General features: G+C 41.5%; 1 protein-coding gene across 1 annotated transcript; it reads left to right on the top strand.

The window, feature by feature from the left end:
* The first annotated feature begins 5,308 nt into the window (after window positions 1–5,308).
* On the top strand, window positions 5,309–9,478 carry bhmt (betaine--homocysteine S-methyltransferase). The gene is made up of 8 exons (XM_087791922.1): window positions 5,309–5,426; window positions 5,498–5,630; window positions 5,713–5,825; window positions 6,311–6,502; window positions 7,008–7,155; window positions 8,114–8,296; window positions 8,788–9,016; window positions 9,119–9,478. The coding sequence occupies exons 1-8, from the start codon at window positions 5,409–5,411 to the stop codon at window positions 9,297–9,299; spliced, it is 1,197 nt and encodes a 398-aa protein (XP_087648048.1). The 5' UTR covers window positions 5,309–5,408; the 3' UTR covers window positions 9,300–9,478.
* The last annotated feature ends 1,979 nt before the right edge of the window (window positions 9,479–11,457 follow it).

Below are 11,457 nucleotides of genomic sequence, written 5' to 3'. Positions count from 1 at the left end.
TCTCACGAGCTCCTGCGCTGGTGTGTGAGTGTGTGTGTGTGTGTGTGTGTTGCGGGTACAAATGTCGGAGCTCGACCCCGCCCCCTCGAGACCACCTCAGAGAGCCAGGTTAACACTTTGTGGCCCAGGTGAGGGTCGGAGTGTGTAGGTAGTCTGTAGGTGTGCAACGATTCTGACCCGGTTCTCCACATGAATGACCCGCTCGCTCCTTGATGCGTGACGTCAATCGCGTCAAAGTTAAAGGTAGAACCGAAAACGTTACTCAATATTTAATAGAGAAAAACAGAACTCTTTGTCATCTTCTTAGAAATTAATAGTGTAACGATTTAAATTAACTTTCCCCATTTTTAGGAGAGTGAAAATGTGAAAATAAATTTGCGAAAAATAATATATAGCTATTTAATAACCGCATTCTTTCATTCTCTTATATCTCTTTTTCGATAATAATCATTTTATTGTAGAGGAGTTCAATAATTGCCTCCTACTGAAGAGTTAATTTAGTTTAAAACCAGTACAACTATAATTTAAATTGTAGTTAAAAAAAAGTTTTTCTTGTTGTTTATCATATTAACAAGTAATTCAAAGAATGAATCGTCAATGTTTGACACAGTAACTTGACTCTGGCCTGGATAAGTTACGTAAAGTGTTAAATAATCAACAGACTACTCTTGATAAACGTATACACACACACACTCACAAACACTGAAACATTGACATAAACACATGCACGTCACATGCACTAAGAGCCAGATAAGGCTCTCGATGCTCTGAGCTTTTATCGCAGCACAGACACGAGCAGCTGCAGCAGGTTTGGTCCTGACGATCAACAACTCCAGACATTAGACAAAAACATGTTTTTAAAGTTCTTCTCTGACACTACAAGGGTTGCATAAATACAGTCAAAAGGCTGCAGGTTGTCCTGGTGTGCCCCAGGATGTCCTCCCAGTCAACTGTCCCTCCACTAGCCCAAGACACTTGATGACACTCATCCGATATTTTTTTGCTATGGTTCTACTCTGAGTCTCTCCTCGAGACTGAGAGTCCATTTCCATCGTTGCAGATGTGATTTCAAAAACCTTAAATAGACTTTAAGGGCTTCATGTTCTTATGTTTGTTCTTCAGATTGTCATTCTTCATCTTGTGAAAAAGGGGCTTCCACACAGTAGCTACCAGAAGTTTGAAGTTCTCCCTCCACATGCTGCTTAGATAACTTCATAACTCCTCCAACTGGCGTACAGCCTCAAGTTTCTCTGAGATGTTGCATCTGTCCTCGTCAGTCAGTCTGTAAATAATCTCCCGGGCCGTCTGAGGAAAGTCCAATGAATCCTTTGGACCCTCAGAGACACTTGAGCAGCTCTGAGCTTCTGCAGCAACATCAGTGGAAGAACTGAACTCACACAGAAGTTCATGTGTCTCTGTTGTTGGGCGACTTTGTACTCATTTTTTAATACTCCAGACACTCTGAGTTGTTGTCTGTTTGCACAAGATAAACTGCAGTCCTCACCCCGCACTCACTTTCCCCGAGTAGCTGGGATTGGAACTATTCTGAGTACACAAATTATAGAAATGTATACGATGGTATTAAGCTAACTCCAAAAAAAAAGTGTTTAAATTGAAACAGTAAATCTTATTTTTAAATAATAAGTTAATCAAAGGTGTCAATAAAAGAAAATAGGTTAAATAAATAAAAAACAATTTTGAAAACTGGCAAGAAGAAGCTGGAACAGACTCAGCAGAAGATAAATAACACATAAATGAACAAATTAAATGTAAACTGAGCAGAAATTAGAAAAAAAATAAAAGTATATTCCCCAAAATCCATCTGGTATGATGGTTTGACACGAGTAAACAAGAAGTACACAAAATATTTACACAAACACATTGGCAAGCAAATACACACAATAAAAAACTCTCTCCAACAGACACTAAACAATCAACACAACTTGTGAAGAACAAAAACTATAATTTTAGCATTTAAAACACACACACTGAAACAAGTACACATACCCTAAAAAAACACAACAACAAATCAGTCTTACAAACTAACTCAAAGTAAACGCACACATTCTTACACAAGTTCAGAGAAGCACAGGCTCACACAAACACACTAGTGCACATACAAACAAACGTGCACACTCACACAACAGAGATATCAAGAAACATGGACATTCTCACACAGAAGGACTCAACACAAAAACACATATTTTTATATTAGTTGACAGTCATTGATACACATGCTTACGCAAACACACACACACCCAGACAAACATGTTTACTGTGATACTAACACACACTCATTCAACACACTTTTTACAGACTTGCACTCAAAAACACTTCTGTACAAACACACACCATCTAAGCACTCCCATCATATGGACACACACAAACACACTCTGACCAACACGTTATCTGTGATACAAACACACACTCATTTAAACACATATTCTTACAATGCCTCACAACAAACAAACAGCCATAAAACTCAAACTCAGATACAAACTTACAGACTCAAAAAAGCACAATCTTAGTCAAACGCACACCTATTGCTCACACAGAGTGACATATGTCAGAAGTTGTGATGAAGTGTGACACTGAGAGTTGTGTGTCTGTGTGTGTGAGACAGTGTGGTGCTCTGAGGCCTCTCGCTGCTCCACATACACTCACATTCCTCCGCTCGGCTGGATGTTGTTTTGGTCGAACATCTAGACGATGCCATTCATCGCCATGGAGACCAGTGTCTGTGAGTCCACAATGGAGTGGTCCACGTGTGAACTTGGGGGTTCAGCTGATTCTCAAGTTGATAATGACGACCTTGTTGTGAATCTCAGACGAACTCTGCTCTGCACCCCCACTGCTGTTGTCATGGTGACGAGCAGGATGAGGTATTTAAACTGAAAAAACAAGTTGTCGTACGAGAAGACTGACGAGTGGAACTACGATTGAAAATGTGTTGAACATGAACATATTGGACTCCATTACCTGATCCTGACCCAAACACTGACCCTGCATCCAACCTTTGATGATCCTAACCATGATGCATCCCTAAATCCTGGACCCATGCTCTTGTGGTTCCCACGCTTTTTACCTCAACACACCTCTGGCACATAAAGATGTCTCTGCGCCACCAGGTTGAGAGTAATATATATAAATATGAAAAAAAACAATAGATTGTCTAGAATTAAAGGAGGGGTAGGTGTTCTTGGAAAAGGTTTCAAGCTGTTGGCAGTGACACTGAGACAGTGTAGAGTGGGGAGGGGCTGGAACAAATATACCTGCCCATCATTTTGGTGGCTCAATAAAATAATCAGAACAATGTTTTTAGAGGCTATCGTAACACATTTTTAAGAACTTTTTTCCTCTATTGCCTAATTCAGGAAATTGTCAACTTGTGATTTCCCCTTTATTTGCAGGGAAAAAAGATAAATGTCTGAAACTATTTTCTCTTGTATAAGTTAAGTTTGTGCACAAGACTCACCAAACGGGAACAAGCAACAGGTCATCATGAGATCTATTCCTAACCTTGAAACAGGTCTTGACAACATTCATACTGATCACGACTAACCTCTAGCTATGCGCAATTGCGCACCCACGATCAGGTCAAAAAAATCTTGGTTGCGCACAAAAATGAAAGATCCAACCTCAGATTTAGGTTTGTCTTTATTTAAAGCGGGTGACATTTGTTATGAGGTGGTGGCAGTGCATTTTATAAACTTGGGGTGCAGGCGTCTGGTTGTACAGCTTTGCGGGGTCCTTGGCGGTTTAAAGAGCTTCTCAGACAAGAGTCGTCAAGTGTCAATCACAGAAGGCGCCGCGCAATATTATCCAATTAGAAGCAAATAAGGCTGGCCTTGACGTCTATAACTATTAATAATACTTTCCATGGGTAACAATCATGGACTGACATTGATCTCTTTTTGAAGATGTGGACTATCCCACAAAAATCATGTCATTTGAATGTGGAATTAAAAATAAAATGGTAATTCAATCATAACATTGTAGCTAGGATGCATATAATTAATCGTGTAAGTAAGTAAGTAAGTATAAATCAATAATGATCACAAGTTAATGTTTAATGGATGCAATACTAGCCTGTTTTTGCTCACGGTAGTAACAAGGGGCCGCTCAGGGAGATAATGTGGTTTTTTTTTAGAATCCCTTATTTGTCCCGCGAGGGGAAATTCGGTAGTGCTTTTGACAGCCATTCACACATACTGATTGCAGGGTTCATGCCCAACTGTCTCATACCTTTAATCCTGCAGCTCTTGTTTTCATAACGATAATAAAGTAAGAGTCCTGATGTGGTGAAGGATCACAGGGTTACACAAGAGTGTTAATGTTCAAGACACTGTTAGTTAACAGCATTCAGGTCAGAGGATCATTGAAGGACAGGCTGAAGAGCAATCTTGTTTCACAACATTTGTTTACTGGTGTTGAATTGCTTCTCTGATTAAAGACTACTTAGTTCATAGATTGTTTAGATTTTTGGATAGATTCATGCATCGAACTCTGTAGCTTGTATTCTTGCAGAATAATATTCACTACGTAACTTACTACACATCACCAAAGTGCTTTACACACCAGGTCGAATATGGCAGTTGCATTAATTTGCATTATACATTTTTTAAAAGTAAGTAAGTAATTTGTATTTATATGGCGCTTTTCCAGACCAGGGTCACAAAGCGGGGAACCAACACAACAACAGTGTTTCTCTCGTTTAAAAAACCCAAACACTTCCAGACTGTGTCGGCTGGAGACACTTCAGTTTTCACAACAGTTTACTCTGGGGCAACTACACAGTTAGGGGAGCAACTAGTCTTAATCCACTATATATGCTGCAGCTTTAAAATCTCAGTCACAATCCACCTGCAACAAGGAGTGAAATGTTTGAGCACAAAAAAAACATTTTTAGTGATTTGTAAAACAGGAAGTACAGGAAAAAAAGTGTCGACAAGTGATTTGACTGTTACATTCAACTTTTATTCTTTACCTTCACTTTTTGACATTTCCCAAGTTCTAGTTTATAGAACTTCCTTCCTCAGCCAGAATTTTCTGCTGAAACTACTGTAGATGTTTCCTTTTTTTTAAATGTGGGATAATCTTTTTTATAAACGCAGACTGTGGGATTCAACTTCATCAGCACCTTTGTGATCCTGAACTTTATCATGGACAATGATTAATCCGGAGCAATAACGACCCGGGACCCGGACAATGGACTTCTCTGTGGAGAGTCTTGGGAGGAGGAGCGCTCGGGGGGCATCGAGGACTCCAAAAAAGACGGGCGGTTCTTCGAGTGACATCACGAACACCGTGCCCCTCTCTCCTTATAAAACCTGAGTCGGTTCGGCTGGTGGGTCTTCCCGAACTCGGAGGGACGTGGACTGACGTGGGCCGGACCAGTAGCACTCATCATGGCACCTGCAAAGAAGGTTCGTGTTGCTTTTTTTTTTCTTGCAAACTTGCTCGTCAGGTGTTGGTGATCACGTGGTTTCCATCTCAGGGGATTCTGGAGCGTCTGAACGCAGGAGAGGTCGTGCTCGGGGATGGAGGGTTCGTCTTCGCTCTGGAGAAGAGGGGCTACGTCAAGGCCGGACCCTGGACCCCCGAGGCTGCAGCCGAGCACCCAGAAGCAGGTACCAGGGTCTACTTTTATTGGGGGGGCGGGGGGGTGGCGTCAAGTCGGGGCTAAAAGTTGTGCGTCTGTCACCCCCACAGTTCGGCAGCTGCACCGGGAGTTCCTGAGAGCTGGATCCAACGTCATGCAGACCTTCACCTTCTACGCCAGTGACGACAAGCTGGTGAACCGCGGGAACAAGCAGCAGTTCACCGTGAGTCCCCCACACAGATGCCCACGTCACTCACGCGCAGACACGCGCACAGAAGGTTCTGATGGAGGCGGGTTCTGATGCTGTGCCCGAGTGTGTTCCAGTTTGTTGCATACTGTGTGTTTGTGAGCTCTGATGAGGGGCCGGCCCTTGGCATAGGTGATATAAGCAGACTTCTAGAGTGTTGCCTGGTGGAGGGCATTGAGCCATCCCTGACACTTAGTTATGTGTGTTAAGTTTGAAATAAATGACACAAATACTCCTAAATCATGTGACCCTGGTGGCCAGAGTTTAACAACATAAGTCATTGTTGAGGATGACTACGTGGAGATGGACTGGTTGTAAGGGTTAATTTGTTTATTTAATTGTAGTTATGTTTAATATCACCAGTCATTTTGTAGCTTGACACACACACAGTGATGTGACCGTGGTTTGACCAAACGCATGACCCTTGACAAACCACCTCCTCCTCGATGTGTGTCGTGCAGGGGAAGGAGATCAACGCGGCGGCGTGTGACTTGGCTCGCCAGGTGGCCGACGAGGGCGACGCGCTGGTGGCCGGCGGGGTCTCACAGACTCCCGCATACCTGAGCAACAAGAGCAAGGATGACGTGAAGGCCATCTTCCAGAAGCAGCTCGACGTCTTTGTGGAGAAGAAAGTGGACTTCCTGATCGCAGAGGTGAGGGGGGAGTGGGTGGTTTTTTTTTGTTGTTTTTTTAAAATAAAAACGCAGGTGGCAGTAGATGGGGAAGAGTTGCTTGAATTTGCATACTTTCTCACCACTATCCTTATGTAATCTTGGGAAGATCCTAGAAATGGGGTGGCTGTGAAACATTTTTCTAAAAGATAAATACATCTTCCCCCTAAAAAAATATGATTTTAGTGGACATTTATTGATTCTATCAAGTATAATCTAAAACATTCAAATTGTGTAAGCAAAGGAGAACCGTCTCCTACGAGCTTTATCTCTGGTCAAGGTTGTTTGTAATGTGATGGCTCTCATTTTTCTGCTTATAACTAAATGGTTTAACGGTACCAAACTCTCACCACCAGGTGATAAAAGAGCCAAATGTTGTATCAGTTTTGTTAGATTAGATAGTACGCAGCAAATATCTTTCCCTGCATGAAGACTCGGCTCTCCAGAGTAGAAATGTGGAATTCTGAGTCTTATTTGTTCACCACAGTACTTTGAGCACGTGGAGGAGGCTGAGTGGGCCGTCCAGGTTCTGAAGGCCACCGGCAAACCCGTGGCTGCCACCCTGTGCATCGGACCAGAGGGAGACCTGGCTGGTGTTACCCCTGGAGAGTGCGCAGTCAAGCTCGTCAAAGCAGGTAATTTTGGTTGGAAAGGGTTCACTAGTTGGAAACTCGTAGTAGAGCCACTATGTATAGGTGTGTCTCATTGGACTACTGGTATATTTGGTTCATGTTCCTGTCACACAAAGGCAGAAGTGTCAGAGTTTATAGGTCCAGTAAAACTTTTTTTTTATAGTAGTATAATGTATATTTTATTTTATTTGTGGGGTTCCCTCTGGGACATTGACAATAAATCAAGTTAAAGTGAGTTTTTTCTTAAACAAGACAGCCATGCATCGAGGTGCGAGTTCAAAGTAGTGGAGTTAGGACGCCATCTAGCGGCCGAGAGTTATAAGGGTCTCTGTCGAGCGTACATGGCTGGCTCTATGGAAGTAAATGTGTGCCATCGGACTTTAACTAGGAATTTCATAAACCTGAATGTTTAACAGGGCCGGGTTTAGACAGGGGCAAGAGGGGGCCTGGCCCCCTCAAATAAATGTTGTGCCCCCTCAAACCAGGGCCGGGTCTAGGCAGGGGCAAGAGGGGGCCTGGCACAATGCCCCCTCAAGATTTGTGGCTGCCCCCTCATACATGCCTGTCTAGACCCGGCCCTGATGTTTAACGGCATCAAAATCAAACTTTGAATTTGAAAATGACATTTTATGGTTTTTCAGATTCGAAGTTTGATTTTTGATGCTGTTAAAAATTCAGTGTAAGAAATTCCTAGTCAAAGTCTGATGACACACATTTAATGTAAAAACATTATCATTAGAAATGTTTTGATAAGTGTGAATTTAGTTGGTAATAATGGTTTGAATATGTTGGTCATGAAGAATCTTTCAATGTCCTAATAAATTAAGGTGTAAATTAAAACATTTATTTTACAATTTTACTTAAGTTGGTCAGTAAGTCACCTTATTTCACCTCATAATTGGTGTGTTCATGAGGTCATAATGTTCTGGCTCACCGAGGATGCTCTTGTACATCCCTCAAGGCGCTGACATCGTAGGCGTCAACTGCCACTTCGACCCCGACACGTGTGTGAAGACGGTGAAGCTCATGAAGGAGGGTGTGGAAAAGGCCGGACTGAAGGCTCACTACATGAGTCAGCCTCTCGCCCTAATGACGCCCGACTGCAACTGTCAGGGATTCATCGACCTGCCAGAGTTCCCCTTCGGTACGTCCAGGGTCCAACCTCACCTGCTGTACTTCTTGAATTGATGAATTATCAAGTCCTTTATTTCTCCTTGCATGTTATTAAAAATGACTTTAGATTTACTTAATTTTTTAAAAATCTAAATATTAAGTTGTTACTTGTTAACTTTATTGTATATCAATTTTATTTTTGTGTAAATCTTATATCAAACGAGGGACTATTATTATTATTTTCTTTTTTTTCTGTAGTCTGACAAATTATTGAGGGAGTGGCCAAGTTAATCTTGACTATTTTAACTTGCTACTTGTTTAAAGAGCCCAATTTAATGGTTTCCTTAAATGTAATTAATTAAATGTTAAAAGGTCCATACCATTTTCTGGAAAATATTTTCATACATATTTCGAACAACTGAAAGTTGGCTGGGTCTTGTCTCTAAGTGATGATAACTCAGATAATGATTTACTGAGACCAGCAACGTATATAAACCAGTGACCCTACTTTTCTCCCTCCAGCTCTGGAGCCAAGGATCCTGACCCGCTGGGACATGCACAAATACGCCCGTGATGCCTACAATGCAGGAATCCGCTACATCGGTGGCTGCTGTGGGTTTGAGGCCTACCACGTCCGCGCTCTGGCTGAGGAACTGTCCGTCGAGCGAGGCTTCCTGCCCGCTGGCTCTGAGAAACATGGACTGTGGGGGAGTGGTCTGGAGATGCACACGAAGCCCTGGTGCCGAGCAAGGTACAGATGTAACAAATTTAAAAGTTGACTATCTAATCCTTAATGAAACTTCCTGTTATTCTACAAAAAACCTGCTGTTGAACAAACTCTTGTCTCCCTCAGAGCTCGTCGTGACTACTGGGAGAAGCTGACGCCGGCGTCTGGTCGTCCCTTCTGCCCCTCCATGTCCAAGCCAGATGGCTGGGGCATCTCCAAGGGTCACTCCGACCTAGTCCAGCAGAAAGAGGCCACGTCCAAGGAGCAGCTGAAGGCTCTGTTCGACAAGGCCGAGACAGGCCAGTGAAGAATCCGAGACGGCCGCTCACACATTCCCTCACATTAGCAAGCAAAAAAGATGATGCTCTTTGGACCATTTTTAACCACGTCAGACTTGTTCTGAGAGTTCAAAGCCTCGAGCCTCAAGAAGTCGCTGTATGCGAAAGCACCTTGTTGACTAGAATAAAATCTACAACAGCTAAAGAACTGTCTTGTTTGAAACTAATATGAACATATTTTCATCTCTGGTAACTTTAGTTCTCGAGCTCAACTCAGCAGATCAACCTTGAATGGCAAAAACGTGTGTGCAAACGGTTGCCAGAGGGGGCAGTGTTTCGCCACTTTAAAATGCCAATGAACGTGGTAGCTGCAAAGTGCAACAGCATCACCTGACACTTGCATCTTGTGCTCAAAAACTATGTAGATCTGGCCTTCAAACAAGCAAACTAAACTGTTCTATTGAACATCTCATAAGACCAATGGTAATGAGGAGTTAAGGGTTTCTGTCCAACAAGGAATAATGGCAGTGAAGTTTCAGTACACCATGTACCGAACAAATGGTTTCCTGTAAGTTCTATCTTAATTCTTGTGAGAATGTCCCCGTCTTAAAATTGCAAATCATGTCCCTTTGCTAGAATACATTTCAATGGGTAAAGATGGGTTGAAATTGAAACCGAACATGAAATTGTACTTGACATTTGTCTATACAGAAAATTAGAGCTGTTGCACTGAAGTTTCTTCATGTCACTCCCATTCCCTCATTTCCTATGTGTCACTTTCAACCCATCCATTATAAACACTTTACATCATAATTTACACGGTACTTCCATGAGTAAAAGGAACCACTTGTGTATCAGTCCAACCCACTGCTCTTCTCCTCACTGACCTCTGACAACATGCATCACGTTTGTGAAGCTCAAGGTCAAATGACCTACAACAAGCTCTGTGCAGTACAAGATTAATGGACTGATCCGGTGAAGGAAGGACAACAATCTGAACCTGGAAACGAGTCACCAGAGGTGCCGAAGGTTTCTTTAGAGACTTCCATGTCACCGACACCAAGGTGCATTTTATATCCACAATATATGTTCAGAGTTCATGCATCAAACCAAACGTTTTTCTTGAACTGTTTCTTTAACAGCCAAACGACTATTGTGACGAACAATCAGCTACTCTTTGAACAAAGTTCTTTTGTTTACAAGTTGACATGACATTTTCGACTCCGTCAGGTTACCATACTGTGAGGTCACGACGCCGCGTGCGCGAAAATAGATTTTTGACCACGTGTTGATGTTTATGCACCTCGTACGTAACAGCCTCAACCATAAATAGTCTTGGTAAAGTCTTTGTTTAACTAAACAGAATAAGGTTTCGTGTTGTCACCTACAAATGTTTAAGGTAGTTTATTCTGTTTTGTTGACGCTTAGAAATGGGAGATGCGTTCAGGTGCTGTGGGAAAATATCCCTCCTACACGCCACATGGCAGAGTCGATTTAAAAGTTATTTTATGACTAAAATGGTGACAAAAAAAATTTCAATTTTAATATTGTAATGGTTAAGAGAAAATTAAAGCTTTTTGGTATTTAGATAGGAAGTTAACTTTTACCTCGTTACACATGATCGATGGAAAGTGATGCAATTACGTTTGTTTTAAACTGTATTGTAAAGTGAAAGACTTCAAACTAAATTCAATACTTGCTTTCTTAGCTGGTCTCTAACAGTTCTACCTGCAGTTAGGTGAAATACACCACCCGTTAACACTTCAAGAATATAATGTCAATTGTATAGATCTAACATTAAATACAAATATATAGTTCATGCTATCGAATTGAGACATTTTAAGACCATAAATCTAATGAATGACTTATGTCTCTGATTGACAAACATATTAAACAAAATAATAATAAATATGCAGGGTAGAACCGGGGTGGGCAATAAGATTCTCTCAGGGGCCACAATATGTACTGTGGTAAGGGACTATGAAGCCAAAATAAGAAACATTAACGGATCTATAATATAATGGGAAAACTTAATATATAAGAATAATTTAAAGGACATAATAAAATATATAAAGCTGCAATTTTGCGATTTCAAACTATACCATTTCACAACATATTTTATCTGAAGATCCTTGCGAAAAATAAAACATTTTACATCTAAATATCTAAAATCAAATGCAAAATATT

Source organism: Callionymus lyra, chromosome 5, assembly GCF_982586985.1.
Source record: "Callionymus lyra chromosome 5, fCalLyr1.hap1.1, whole genome shotgun sequence".
NCBI lineage: Eukaryota > Metazoa > Chordata > Actinopteri > Syngnathiformes > Callionymidae > Callionymus > Callionymus lyra.
Note: the sequence above shows the minus strand (reverse complement) of the source record. Positions and strands in the feature narration are given on the sequence as shown.